This window comes from Xiphophorus hellerii, chromosome 8 (assembly GCF_003331165.1).
Source record: "Xiphophorus hellerii strain 12219 chromosome 8, Xiphophorus_hellerii-4.1, whole genome shotgun sequence".
NCBI lineage: Eukaryota > Metazoa > Chordata > Actinopteri > Cyprinodontiformes > Poeciliidae > Xiphophorus > Xiphophorus hellerii.
In genome coordinates this window covers 5,973,317-5,988,683 of record NC_045679.1, presented here as the reverse complement: position 1 = coordinate 5,988,683, position 15,367 = coordinate 5,973,317, and the positions used below count along the sequence as shown (strand labels likewise).

At 40.3% G+C, this 15,367-nt stretch overlaps 1 protein-coding gene and 1 long non-coding RNA gene across 2 annotated transcripts in view; both read left to right on the top strand.

The window, feature by feature from the left end:
• LOC116724647 (uncharacterized) overlaps positions 1-1,814 on the top strand; it is a 31,458-nt gene extending 29,644 nt beyond the window's left edge. Inside the window, exons 4-6 of the long non-coding RNA XR_004340203.1 lie at positions 979-1,021; positions 1,093-1,154; positions 1,771-1,814. This is a non-coding gene — a long non-coding RNA (uncharacterized LOC116724647). The remainder of the gene's footprint in view (positions 1-978; positions 1,022-1,092; positions 1,155-1,770) is intronic.
• A 951-nt stretch (positions 1,815-2,765) lies between these two features.
• Positions 2,766-13,605, top strand: LOC116724462 (NACHT, LRR and PYD domains-containing protein 5-like). The gene is made up of 9 exons (XM_032570181.1): positions 2,766-2,854; positions 2,989-3,108; positions 4,904-4,982; positions 5,141-5,366; positions 5,513-7,301; positions 7,781-7,954; positions 10,126-10,299; positions 12,883-12,929; positions 13,079-13,605. Exons 1-9 carry the CDS (start codon positions 2,766-2,768, stop codon positions 13,603-13,605), a joined length of 3,225 nt encoding a protein of 1,074 aa, XP_032426072.1.
• Positions 13,606-15,367: the final 1,762 nt, after the last annotated feature.

Genomic DNA, 15,367 nt, shown 5'->3' with positions numbered 1-15,367 from the left:
TCACCACAATATATTAATTTTGTGATTTAATTGGAAGCTGCAGGCACAAGATCTGGACTGGGTTCTGATTCCTGTGTGGCGTCCTGGACATTGGACACTATGCGTTAGTACAATACTTATTTACATATTTACTGCATTTCTTGACACTTGTCTAATTCATTTATTACTCTGCGGTAGTGTTCATCATCAGTGTGACATATTTTTTCAGATTCTGAAACCTAAGCAAAGGGAGATTTTCTTCCTTGATTCTATCAGTGGCTTCACAGATGAAAACCACATCAAAACATTAAGGTTTTATAGGAATGAGTTTGAAAGTGGCATGTGTTCAGCATGTTGTTCCGTTGTTCCACGGAGGCAAAGGTTCAGCATTAATCTTCATATTTATGTAAGAGTAAATATCCAAATTGAATTTGTGGATAATGTTTTAATGCCTGATATCCAATAGGACATACATTTTCTAAGCAGTCTTGTTTCTTTTTAAACAAGACGTGGGTTAAAGCTGGACCATCAAGAGACCGTTCTGTCTCACATCTGTCTTTCATTCTCATACATGTTTATAATTTTTATGTTGTGAAATATACCCTTGCTAACTTTTAACTTAAAAACTTTGTATCATCAGAGAAGTCTGTCTTCAGATGTCATCTGGACCATGGACAGAATTTGTTGGTGAGATGTTCTGATGGGACACTTGTGGTTCTTTAGAGCTACAAGATGCTTATTTCCAACCATTCCTGCTTTAAATGTTTATAATCAATACTGTGGGTAAGGCTGTTGTCCTTTACCTCAATCTGATTGTTATAGTAATGACACATTAATTTTCTTCCCCCTTCTTGAATTTTCTCTTAAACACCACAGGGATTGCCTAAACAAGGACTGTCCAACAACTGTGTAATGTTTGTAGTGATGGTAACATCCGCCTCCACCCACCATATTGTTGTATGGTTTGTATAGACGTAATAATCAAATTTTTCTCAACAGTATGCACTACTTTGTGATGGGAGCATCATTTGATTTCAGCGAGGTAAGGAAACAGATGAGAGTCTCTGCTTTCTGTTGGAGATTTCATTAAATGTGAAGCTGTGACGTCCACAGAATGATATGATGACAATACGAAGATGGTGGTCTCTCACTCTCTGGAGAAACTTCCCTGTGAAGTAAGAACAATAATGGTGCACTGTACCACGTCATGTTACACATATGGCAGATTTTTAAAGAAAACCTTCAATTTGTCCTTTTAAAACAGGGGCCCCCAAAGTCGGCCCTCGAGGGCCGGCATCCTGCACGTTTTAGTTCTCTCCCTGGTGGAACCACCAACCTTTTCAGCGTGTCAGTTTTCTTCTTAGGCCGTCTAACGAGCCATCATTGGATCCAGGTGCATTAAACTACGGAGAAACTAAAACATGCAGGATGCCGGCCCTCCAGGACCGACTTTGGGGCCCCTGGTCTGACTGAACAACTAGACATGAAAATAGATAATTAAATATGTAGTGTTGAAAATAAATACTGAATTTGAAAATTGAATGTTTAGTTTGCAAAATAAATATTCATTTTGAAGTTAAATATTTAGCTAAATTTATATTTTCAAAAATGTTGTTTTCAAAGTAAATATTTAGCTTGTGAATTAAATATTTAGTTTAGAATGAACGTATGGATGACATGGTGAAAATATTAGTTTGAAAAATGCATTTTCACATTTTTTCTCTATGACATGATGAATAAACTAAAATACTGTTCTTCATTTTTTGTTACTATCATCAATCATCACTACAGTCATGATCAAAAGTAAGTACACCCTCATTTTTATCAGAACTTCTCTCCTTCCTCATGAAGATTTTATCAACCTGCCTCTGATTTCACCTCAGAGCTTCTACTTCCTGGTTCTGTTGCTCTGAAGGAAAAAACTACAAGCAAAGTGGACTGTGACGTCACCAGTTACGCAACATCCGTCACATTTACTTTCGGTTTGAATTTACCTGTTCAGGTGTGGCTTCAGTCTGTTAGTTGGGTCTCAGTCTGTTGTTTAAATTTTCTTCTTTAACTCTTTGGATCGTTTGAACAAACTGTAAGTTTGATTTGTTTATTTCTTGAATTTTTCATCACTTTAACTTTTTCCTGATTGTTTCTAATCTCTGATGTTTGGAGAAAAGTTTCACTTCTGATTTCAGCTGAAACTTTAATATCTCTGCTGTTTGAAGGCTAATCTACAGGATTATTAGATTATTGATGAACTGGAATCAAACAACATGATGAACAGCTGATGTTTCACTGTTTTCTTCTCCGAACTGATTCATGTTTTTATTTCCTGCTACCGAACTCTAGTCTCTACCATTAACGTCAGCAACAGTTTCCTGTTGCTTCCTTTCAAAATAAAATATTATTAAAATGGATTTGATTCAGTCAGATGATTAAATAGTTCATCTTTAATGGAGCGAATAATCCACTTGTAGAAATTAATAATTGTGAACTATAAGACTTGTTCAGGTTGAATCAGTGAATGTAAATGTTGCTCCATGTCTCCATCTAGTGGACTGATAGTAGAAGTGCAGCAGCTGATGGCAGCTTCCTCTGCCTCTCTGCTGTCTGACTGCATTCACCTGACACTGATATGAAGCAGAGAAGAAGAGCCAATCAGAGGAGGAGCAGCTGATCTTTTTCCAGCTCTAATGATGTAAAGGATGATCAGAGTTGATGTGCAGATGAATGATGTGTGTTTCCTCTGCAGGTGAAGGTAGAAAGTGTGTGTGAGCTGATGTGAATTCAGCAGCATGGATCAGTGTGAGGACAGAGAGGAGGGAGTCCCTCCCTCTAAAACCACTCTGTGTGGGGAAGATGAGAGCCAGAGCAAAGGTCAGAGGTGAGGTCACCATCTCTAACTGTCCACAGCCCTTTTCACACAGCGTTCACTATATCAGGCCAGAACAGACGTGGTGATGAAGCTGCTGCTGCTCCTCTTTGCTGATTAAGTTTTAATCATCATGTTTCTGTCAGGATCCATCAGAGACTCAAACCAGAACCAGAACCAGAACCCAGCTGTGTGTCCTTTAAGAGCGACTGGTCAAAGGATGAAGTCATTAACTTTAAATCTCCTGGATCTCCACCATCAGAGAGGTGAGCTGTTTCTAACTGCTGTAACTGTTCAGTTTATATCTGTTATTTTGACCATCCAATATTAATATTAACACAGAAACACAAAGGCAGAAGTAAATTTAATTTCTAAGTTTATATTTGGATTAGTCTCTAAGTCTGATTAAACACAGATTAATGCTGAAAGAAAAAGTTTCTATGAATTAATTTTATGATTCTAGTTGCATCTCTGAGATTCAAACATCATCCGACACGGTGTATTATCAAACATTTCTACAGTAAAATTAAATAACGTCTCCAGTGAATCGCATTCAGAACGACATGTTCTCTAACTTAACATTCAGTTCTGATTGAAGCTCCATCAGATCCTCCTTGGATGGTCAGAGTGGAAATGATTCCTGGTTCTTCTCCATGTCAGAGCTCAACACTAAAATCACCAAACTTCTCTCAGTCATTTCAAACCAACATGTTGGTCTCAGAAACAAATCTTTCTGCTCTTTAAAGAAGGCTGGACATTATTCAGGAGGATCAATGATCAGGAACATGTTGGAGGATTGGACCGGTTCTGATGGGAATCATTTAGAACATCAGGTTCATGATCTGTCTGGTTCTGTTGTGTCTCACAGCTCTTTATTTTACAATGAACCACATTAAAAATATCTTCAAAGCAAAACTCAAAGGAAAGATTTTAATGAGTTTCTTTTTTTACCGGAATCCATCAGATTTTCACACAAGAAGAATCAGAACCCAGCTGTGTGTCGTTTAAGAGCGACTGGTCAATGGATCTTCTCATTCAATTTAAATCTCCTGGACCTCCATCATCAGAGAGTTGAGCTGTTTCTAACTGCTGTAACTATGGAAACTGAACTCAGATGTTTCCAGTTATATTTACAGAGAGGTTTGATCCATTATCTACAGAAATCAGCTGATCTGTTCTCATGAAAACATCTTCATATCTTCATCTCTGGGATGTTGATGATGATGTTCTGTTGCTTCCTGGCTCCATGTCAGACTAACAGTGGAAGACATTTCCACTGGGAAATACCTGGTAAAGCCAGTCTGGTCCATCAGGACTTGGTTCCTGTGTGCATTGTGAGAGCAGTTCAGCAGGGAAGGAAAGCTTCATGATGTGGTTGGTGAGATCTGCTGGAACTCAACCAAACTGAGCTGATGTGGACCATGAGAGGTTCTGCTGGTTCTGAATGGGATCAGCAGGAACATTAAATCTTTATAACTACTTAGATCACCTGGTTCACTGCTCACATCCAGATATTACATCATGGACCTTTACCTTCTGATTGTCTCTGTGTGGACAGATACAATGTGATCTCACTGGCTTCCAAGGATCTACAGGATCCATTTTAAAATCCTCTCTATAACATCCAGGAGAGGACCCCACATGGACACACACCCACATATCTCAAACCTCCTCCATGTCTACATCACCTCAGATCTAGTCATCAGAACCTGATGGATGTCCCACACTGTCCTGAAGACCTGTGTGGACAGAGCCTTCACTTCCACTGTCCCCAAGCTCTGGGAAACTGTCTCCACCAGCATCAGATCTAATGACACTGTGGACTGTTTGAAGTCCAAGTTCAGCATCAACCTTTTAAAATGTTTTCTAGGTGATTTTGGTGTTACTGCTCTTCATCCTTGTAGTTCATCTTCCTCTTTTTAACTTCACTCCATTTTGTTCATATGATGCTCTGTGTTTCTGCTTCAAGTACATTTAATGTCAAACTCTTGGTGATTTCATTTCTGAATACTGCTGGATGAATATTTGCTGACTTCCTAATTGTTCCTGTTTCCTCCACAGAGTGGACCAGCAGAGCTCAGAGGTTCACAGTGGTCCGTCTGCCCAGCAGCATCAAACACAGCTGGACTCCATATTTATGGTCTGTATATGAACAACAACTTTTCCATGGGTTCTGTTCACAGTCATCTCCATGCTGCACTTTGTAGACCAGAGGACTGTCAGTCTGTCAAACATCCATCTGGTGTTTGGCTCCATGATTTCACTCTGATGTTTCCTTCATCTATTATTCTATTCCAGACGCTGGAGGACAATATTGTCATTTTTCTGAAGAACGAGCTGAAGAAGATCCATAAGATTCTGAGTCCAAATGACCCAGAATGCTCAGAGAGTCAGAGAGATGATGATGTGTTGGAAGGTGAGGATGAAGAGCAGAGGAGGAGCAGCAGAGAGGCAGTGATGAAGATCACACTGAACTTCCTGAGGAGGATGAAGCAGGAGGAGCTGGCTGACCGTCTGCAGAGCAGTAAGAGGATTTCTTCAAAGATTTATCCTGATGGATAAATCAGACATTTACTGAAATTTGAAGAGATGGAATCAAATTTATATAAAACATCTTGAGAATAAAATTTTACCTAGTTCTTGATTTTACTTTTTGTCTTATTTTAGAAGGTCTTGCTGCAGTTTGTCAACATCAACTTAAATCTGGTCTGAAGAAGAAGTTCCAGTCTGTGTTTGAGGGGATTGCTAAAGCAGGAAGTCCAACCGTTCTGAACCAGATCTACACAGAGCTCTACATCACAGAGGGAGGGACTGGAGAGGTCAATGATGAACATGAGGTCAGACAGATTGAAGCAGCATCCAGGAAACCACACAGACCAGAAACATCAATCAGACAAGAAGAAATCTTTAAAGTCCCACCTGGAAGAGATCAACCAATCAGAACAATGATGACAAAGGGAGTGGCTGGCATTGGGAAAACAGTCCTAACACAGAAGTTCACTCTGGACTGGGCTGAAGACAAAGCCCACCAGAACATCCAGTTCATATTTCCATTCACATTCAGAGAGCTGAATGTGCTGAAAGAGAAAAAGTTCAGCTTGGTGGAACTTGTTCATCACTTCTTTAGTGAAACCAAAGAAATCTGCAGCTTTGAACACTTCCAGGTTCTGTTCATCTTTGATGGTCTGGATGAGAGTCGACTTCCTCTGGACTTCCACAACAAGGAGATCCTGACTGATGCTACAGAGTCCACCTCAGTGGACGTTCTGCTGACAAACCTCATCAGGGGGAAACTGCTTCCCTCTGCTCTCCTCTGGATAACCACACGACCTGCAGCAGCCAATCAGATCCCTCCTCAGTGTGTTGGCATGGTGACAGAGGTCAGAGGGTTCAATGACCAACAGAAGGAGGAGTACTTCAGGAATAGATTCAGAGATAAGCAGCAGGCCAGCAGGATCATTTCCCACATGAAGACATCACGAAGCCTCCACATCATGTGCCACATCCCAGTCTTCTGCTGGATCACTGCTACAGTTCTGGAGGATGTGTTGAAGACCAGAGAGGGAGGAGAGCTGCCCAGAACCCTGACTGAGATGTACATCCACTTCCTGGTGGTTCAGACCAAAGTGAAGAAGGTCAAGTATGATGGAGGAGCTGAAACAGATCCACACTGGAGTCCAGAGAGCAGGAAGATGATCAAGTCTCTGGGAAAACTGGCTTTTGATCAGCTGCAGAAAGGAAACCTGATCTTCTATGAATCAGACCTGACAGAGTGTGGCATCAATATCAGAGCAGCCTCAATGTACTCAGGAGTGTTCACACAGATCTTTAAAGAGGAGAGAGGTCTGTACCAGGACAAGGTGTTCTGCTTCGTCCATCTGAGTGTTCAGGAGTTTCTGGCTGCTCTTCATGTTCATCTGACCTTCATCAACTCTGGTGTCAACCTGTTGGAAGAAAATCCACCATCATTTTTTTCTAAATCTTATTACAAATCAAATATAAATGATCTCCATCAGAGAGCTGTTGACCAGGCCTTACAGAGTCCAAATGGACACCTTGACTTGTTCCTCCGCTTCCTCCTGGGACTTTCACTGCAGACCAATCAGAGACTCCTACAAGGTCTGCTGACACAAACACGAAGTAGCTCACAGACCAATCAGGAAACAGTTCAGTACATCAAGGAGAAGATCAATGAGAATGTGTCTGCAGAGAAAAGCATCAATCTGTTCCACTGTCTGAATGAACTGAATGATCGTTCTCTAGTGAAGGAGATCCAACAGTCTCTGAGTTCAGGAAGTCTCTCCACAGATAAACTGTCTCCTGCTCAGTGGTCAGCTCTGGGTTTCATCTTAGTGTCATCAGGAAAAGATCTGGATGTGTTTGACCTGAAGAAATACTCTGCTTCAGAGGAGGTTCTTCTGAGGCTGCTGCCAGTGGTTAAAGCCTCCAACAAAGCTCTGTAAGGTCACAGATTGTTAATGTATTTATTGTTGATCAAGTGAAAACTTTTAATGATGTGCTAAATATTGATTCATGTTGTTGTATTTTATTTATTGATGCATTGTCTCCCAGATGTCGCCCACAGGGATACATCGGGGAGAATATCTATTAATATGTAACATCATCACCATAACAACACCATCATCATTATGAATTATTAAAGAAGCAAAACTCTTTCTGCTAAAACTGAGACTGGATGAATTTAGTTTTATTGTGGAATTCAAAAGTTTTGCTGCCAGCCTCCTTGTTCTTTTTAGATCAGTCCTTTAAAGATGGTGACCAAACTATTGACAGAACCAATTCACAACAAAAGGCAACATAAATATGTGCAAAATAAGATAGTTCCTTCAATCTTTCAAAAAAGAACATAAATGACTGGAAAGTAAAATATTTTTTTATGAATTGTTTAATAACAGATCTTTCTCTCTGTCTCCTCAGACTGAGTGGCTGTAACCTCTCAGAGAGAAGCTGTGAAGCTCTGTCCTCAGTTCTCAGCTCCCAGTCCTCCAGTCTCAGAGAACTGGACTTGAGTAACAACAACCTGCAGGATTCAGGAGTGAAGCTTCTCTCTGCTGGACTGAAGAGTCCAAACTGCAACCTGGAAACTCTCAGGTAAAATGTTCTCAATCCTGGTGAGACCAGATTTCTGTCCATTACCTTCTATCAGTTATGATGCAAATGTTTTTTCAATACTAGAGTAAAATAATAATAGGTGTTTTACTGTGAGATGGGTATTTTCCCCCTACATTAGTTTTCTCAAAACAGTTCACAACAAAAGGCAACAATACAGACATAAAAACAAAACAGTTCTTTAAATCAGTCCAAGAAGAAAATTGTTGACTGGAAAGTAAAACTTTCATTTTGATGAACTTTTTTTTATATTAACATTTTTATTGAGAAAGCACATTATACAATGATATAATTATATTGATTTTGTTCTAATTTTTACACTCTCTCAGTTTTCACACTTTTTTCCTTGACAGCAAAACCAACAAAAACCAACCAGAGTTTAAATGGGAGTAGCAGGGTAGCCTGAGTACCAACAATCATTGACATCACATATCAAATCAAAACATCAATCTGAATGATAGCAAGGTTTACAAAAAATCAGACATAACAGATTTGACATATTCTGTCCACTTTGACCATGTCTTGTAGAAAGTGTCCCTCTGAACATTAATGGAAAAAGTCTCTCCAATACATAAATCTCTTTCACTACATTAATCCAGTCCTCAGTTGTTGGCGGTTCCCATTGAAACCATTTTCTTGTGAGGGCCTTTTTGCTCCCTGCCAGCAAAATGTACAGAAGTTTTTGATCATTATAGTTCAGTTTGTCGACCGGTACGTTACATAAAAATATGCATTCAAAGGTTAAAGGAAAATTAAATGCGAAAATGTTCTGTAAATGTTCATGGATTTGAGACAAATATTGCTGGATGGTTTGACAGTTACAGGCAATATGGAAATGACTGGCACTGTACCTGCCACATCTCCAGCAGGTATCATCTCTTCCCTGATATCGTTTCTGCTCTGGGGTTATGAAAAATCTTAAAATGCTTTTACAGCAAAATTCACGCCAAACCTTCGATCTTGTTGTTGTCCAAGGTATCTTACAGATGTGATCCCAATCTTCCTCTGGATTTGTCAGGCTGCTTTCTTTTTCCCACTTCATTTTAACATAAACAGTGCTGTCCTTCTTACACCCCAGGATGGTGTTGTACAACCTGGAAATAGTTTTGTCTGTTTTTGATTTAGTTAATAATATACATGTTTCCACAAATCTCAAATTATGTATATGTACTTTTATATTCTGATTAAAATAATTTCTGACCTGTAGATATCTGAAAAAGTCATCTGGGTCATGTTCCATGTTTTGCCTAGAGAGTGGTCCACCCGTATAATGTGTTTATGTGGAGCTCAGCGCCAAGCCTGATGTCATAGAGCAACTTCTCCACAAAGTCACCCATTGATGCCGAGTCTCTTTCTGCCGCCATAAATCCGTTTGTTCTCTCTTCGTGTTCGGCTCTCTGGGTCCATTAGTTTATCCTCCAGCTTTATTATTTCAGTCCTCTGAGGTTAAAATCTTATCCACTTTTTCAATCCGACCCTCCGCCTCATCTAGTCTGCCGTTCATCTTTTGAATTTCTTCTTTGATTTCCCCCAAATGCGTATTAGCTGACATGCTAACAATATTTTCTAGGCTTTAAACGTCTATTTGGCACTATAACGTATTGATTTTGAAGTATTTCAATCACCAAAGTTCTTTTTCACCTTTATGGATGTTTTCGTTGTTTTCGTGGGGTTAGGTTTCAATTTCTTAGGTTGACAGCGTGGCCATCACGGTGACGTTCAAACCGGAAGTCCTTGATGAACTTTTTAAAGAGATTTTTCTCTCTGTCTCCTCAGACTGAGTGGCTGTAACCTCTCAGAGAGAAGCTGTGAAGCTCTGTCCTCAGTTTTCAGCTCCCAGTCCTCCAGTCTCAGAGAACTGGACCTGAGTAACAACAACCTGCAGGATTCAGGAGTGAAGCTTCTCTCTGCTGGACTGAAGAGTCCAAACTGCAACCTGGAAACTCTCAGGTAACTCTGGGCACTTGACAAATTGCTGCATCTTAGGAGCAAAAAGAAACATTATTACAGATCCCAGCAGTTGCTTGGCTTTCTTATTTATTCCACATGTTACAAATCCATCCATCCATCCATCCACCATCGACCAGTTCAGACTTTGGGTTCTACCTCAATGTTCTCATATTCTCATCATGTGATGAATTGTGTGTCTGCAGCTTATCAGGCTGTTTGGTCTCAGAGGAAGGCTGTGCTTCTCTGGCCTCAGCTCTGACCTCCAACCCCTCCCATCTGAAAGAGTTGGACCTGAGCTACAATCATCCAGGAGACTCAGGAGTGAAGCTGCTGTCGGCTGGACTGAAGGATCCACACTGGAGACTGGAAGCTCTCAGGTATGGAGGAACCTGCTGCAGGAGCAGAGAAGGTCTGATAGAGGAGGAAGAGGGAGAAATGTCTTTAGTCAGTCTGCTGGGAAACATTTAGTTTGAAGCTGAATGTTTAATTTGATAATTAAATATTTAGACGCCTCATCTGGAGGCAGAGATCATTACCCAGTTTTCTGGAATATTCTCCAGACTAAGAACGGCTCACAAGGAAAATTAAAGAGTGGGATGGGTTTAATAGTTTAATAGGGACTCTGACTAAATTAATAAAAGAAGTTCAGTTAGATTTCCATGATGATCTACTGATGGCAGAAATGACTTTAAAACAATATTTGATGGAGCTCCAGACCAATCAGCCCCAAGAAGCAAAGATGAGAAGAAAAGTAACTCCATGTTGGTCAGATGGATGTTTAAAAGTTATGGGAGAGAAAAATAAAGAACTTTAGATTTTAAACAGAACTCACAACTTTCAGGATTTAATAAAATATAAATTACATAAAAAGTGAAGAAAACTATTCATGAGGCAAAGAAAGAAAGTGAGAATTTTAACAGTTTCATCCATTTAGTAGTTTGATCTCCACCAGGGGGCGACATCTGGAAAATGATCCAAAGAATGAAAGGAATCAGGAGAGAATGGAAATCCCTTGTTTTCCAGAGGAAATGAAGAATTGCAGTGAATGATGGTGAAAAAGTAGAATTGTGCTCTGTTGACTGTGGTAGAAATGAAAAACAATAAAAAGACCTTTTAGACAGATCCAAGAAAAGACTAATGTGTTTAGGTTTTCAGTAGTTGGGAAAGCTTTTGGGATTGTTCAATAAAGTTTGGGAAAAATTCCCAACGTCTTGGAAAAAGGCAGAGACCCTTCATGTTGGAAATCCAGGGAAATATCCATCCGACCAATCAGATTCCAGATCCACAGCTCTGACGTCACATTTAGGATAAATAATAGAATCGTAATAAGAGAAAGAAAAACATTTTATTGATAATGTAGAGGGATGATATCAGCCCATCAGATGGTTTAGAAGAGGGAGAGGAAGCATCATGGGACTGCAGAGGTCCTTCACCTGATCCTGGTTGTTGGGACAAGAACTTTGTTACTGAACTTAAGGATATTTTTCATGTTTCTGTACGTAAGTAGATTTAATGGTGGGAACTTTTACTCCACTACATTTTACAGTATCTGTACTTTCTACTTCACTACATTTCTATAAAGCGTTGCGTTACAAGTTACATCCAAGTCGCTTTGCGCTTTTTGATTTGTTGGTTATTTTGAAAGTAATCAATGATTCTGGTGCCGCCTTTGCCTCCCTGATATCATGAATCTCCTCCAGAGGTTCCCAAGGTTTGTTCCTGGAAGCTGCTGCTGGTTCCTCCAATCCAGGCTCCGCCCCCTTTAGAGGAAATCTGTCCATATATGGTGCTAAAAGTCACCTTGATGCTGCAAAGCTTTGTTCAGTGATGAGATGTTAGTGTCAGTCTGTTCCAGGCTTTAGTTGTTCTCCTCATGAGGAGCTGAAGTCTCTGACAGGAACGTAGAGCTGAACAGGAGAAGAACTTGAAGCTTCTTCTTGGCCTCTGATTGCAACAGCAGGACAATCCAACATTTTAGTCTGACTTCATCTGGAAATATTTCTTTGACCCTGAATCAGTTTGAAGGCAGGCCAGCTCCTCATCAGAGCTGAGATCTTCTCTGTCCTCCATGCTGGAAATGTACAAGTCCAGCAGCTCCTGATCAGTGACATCAGAGCGTGACATCATCAGTAGAATGATGATGTCATTTCCCTCTCAGAGCAGCTTGGAAATCTGAGAGGAAAGATGCAAACAAAGACTCTCTGGACTGTTGGATCTGCTGGTTCTGGTTCCAGATGCTCCTTGGACACTTTCACAAGCCATTACTGCAGCTGGTGGATTCAGGATGCTGCTTCTTCTTCTTGGTCTCATTGTAAATGTGTGCAGCAGCGCCACCTGGTGGTGTTGGTTGGTAGAGGAAGTGCTGAAAGGTTGGAGGTGTTTGTCAGAGGTGTGTGATGATGGAAGCCTCTCCCTGGTTTGTGAGTCTGAGCTCAGAGATCAAATCTTTGATTCTTGTTGAACTCTTTGTTGAATGTGATGCAGCTTCTCCTTTTTAATGTTTGTATTTCTGGATATTACAGTGAGGCCACAGCAGGTTTTCAGCAGCAGGGCTGTTTAGTGTTTCATTCCTTCATCTGTGTGTGGGAGTGTGGATGGAACAGGTATCCAGGTGTTGTGTCAGAGTTTAGATTGATTGTATTTTAATGCTGATTATTAAATCAGGTTGAGCTTCCAGAAATGTTTCCTTAGTTTCCTGATGTCCTTTTAGGCTTCAGTGAGTTTCTTCAGGTTGTTACTGAGGGATTTCCTTTCTCCTCTCTGTTGGAGCTTTTCCTGTGTTTGGAGAAATGAGTTGTGCTGCAGCAGCACCAACTGTCCTTCCTACATCCACTGCAGTTTGCAATCCAAATGTTGGACTGTTCCTGTCTCAGTGGAGGACAATGTGTGTCTGAGAGACATGTAATGTCCATGTTTGCTGCTGAAAGAGACTGATGGTCTGACCCCCCTCCTCCTTTCAGGGTGGAGCCTGCTGGAGTCCCATTCTTGACACCAGGTCTGAGGAAGTGTAAGTGTGTTTTTCATCTGATTCATGACAACAAAGCAGCTCACATTCAACCATCTTCAAACTGTCACATCACTCATTCAGGAGTCATCATCAAAGTGTCAATAAATGATCAATAACTGCAGCTGGATTGTGTTTGTTCTCTCCATCAGATTCCTGTCAACTCACCATCGACACAAACACAGTGAACAGAAAACTCAAACTGTCTGAAGACAACAGGAAGGTGACATGTGTGAAGGAGCTTCAGTCATATCCTGATCATCCAGACAGATTTGATTACTGGGATCAGCTGCTGTGTAGAACTGGTCTGACTGGTCGCTGTTACTGGGAGGTCAAGTGGAGAGGAGGAGTTTATATATCAGTGAGTTATAGAAGAATCAGGAGGAAAGGAAACATTACAGACTGTTGGTTTGGATATAATGATCATTCCTGGAGTCTGAGATGCTCTGATGATGGTTACTCTGTCTGTCACAATAACAGACAAACTCGTCTCTCCTCCTCCTCTGTCTCTAACAGAGTAGCAGTGTATGTGGACTGTCCTGCTGGCATTCTGTCCTTCTACAGAGTTTCCTCTGACTCACTGATCCTCCTCCACACCTTCAACACCACATTCACTGAACCTCTGATTCCTGGATTTGGGTTCTGGTCCAGTTATGGTTCCTCAGTGTTTCTGTGCTGAGTTGAGTCTAAAGAGTCTAAAGATTTTCCTCCTGTCAGAGAAACTCTCTCACTGTTGAACAGATAGTTCAGTCTCTACAATCTATTTCTTGGTGAAACAATTCTGATTGAGTCCTTGGAAAATTTTTCTTCTTCCAGTCCTTTAAAGATGGAAGCTGGGATTATTCCAGGATTATTCCAGGATTATTCCAGGATCCACATGTTTTTCTGTCTGTTTCCAGTCAAAGCTTCACACTGAATATCAAGATGTTGTTTCTCTTATTTTTTCCTTTCATTCATCAGATTTCATTGAAATGTTGATCAGTTTTTCTCAATCACTGATCATTTTCTGTTTCTATCGGCTCCTATTTTTCTCAACATGTCAGATTTGAATATTAAATCTTCCTTTTGTAAATTTGCTGCAGTTTTTCTTCATGTGTTTTAAATAAAAACATTTTTCTTCTGCATTTGGTTCATTTGCTGCTCATTCTGTTCTTTTCCTGTTCAAATTTAAATATTTGCATTAAAAAGATTTTTTCATCAACTCTGCCTTTCAGAAATTTAAAGTAAAACATTCCCATCCCATGAAGGTCAGAGGTCAATGCTTTGAAGCCTAAAGTGGGAAAATCTTCATATTTTCTGTTTCATTCAGAACTTCTACCTGAAACTCAGAACCTGCAGAACATTTTTCTCTTTGGAGGAAAAATCCCAGGAACTGGAAGATCAGAGCAGAATGAAAACTGGAGATCAGTGTTGGACAGAAAAGGTCTGATCGCTGCATCTCTGCTATATTTTACATTTAAATCTGATAACAAAAAGTAAACCTGTTTTTAGTGTATAAATCAACATGGATATGACCCGCCACAGCGCCAACGTGGGCCACACCTGATTCAACCCAAACCGGAAAATAAAGGATTTAACTGGAAAAAGCAAAACCCAGTAAAATCAGCAGCTGGTTGTGATTAAAATGCAGTTTGTTGCAGAGGTTCAAACTTCCTGATGGTGACCTCTCCTCCGTCCCTCACCTTGTCTGGCCGGTTTTAATCCTCACTGCAGTGTTAGACTGGAGCTCATCTCTCAGATTAACCAGATTAACACTGAGCTGCAACAGGAACCAAACGTCTCTCCTCCAACTTATTTCACTGATTAATAACAAGGTTGGATAAAAACATTGAGCTGAGCTTCTCATTCCTTAAAGAGTCATGAAGAAAGACTCACCCTGGAACTGCAGAAAAGAAGTTAGAAAGTTTAAAAATAGATGGAAAAACTTTGTAAATATATTCTAAGAAGTGATTTAATTATCTGGTTTTGTATCTTTTAATGTATAAAACTGTATAAAAAAGGTGCAAATGGTTAAAAATCTTCAGAATGAGCCAATTTTTAACCTGATTAATCATCACAATAATTCTTTGTTGGACCATCGCTACGCGGTACTGAGGAGGAAACTTTAAAAAAGTTTTAATGTAACTTTCTCTATGTCCTAACATGAGATAATCTGAGAGAACAAATGGAGTTCCTCTGCCTCCTCCCTGTGTTCTGCTGAATTACTCTACTGGGTCAGAAACAAGCCATCAGAACCAGAACAATTAGCCATGAGCCTGCAAGTATTGGACATGTTTTTGTCTCAATGAGGTGATTTTATGGCTCCATTTTGCCAGATCACATAGTAGCATTTCTACCTAAAGCCAAACATTAACAGCCAATCCATGTGATCGGTATCTGTGATCGGCAGTGATCGGACCTCATGGTGATCAGAACCGGCAGGAAAAACCCTGATGGGAGCG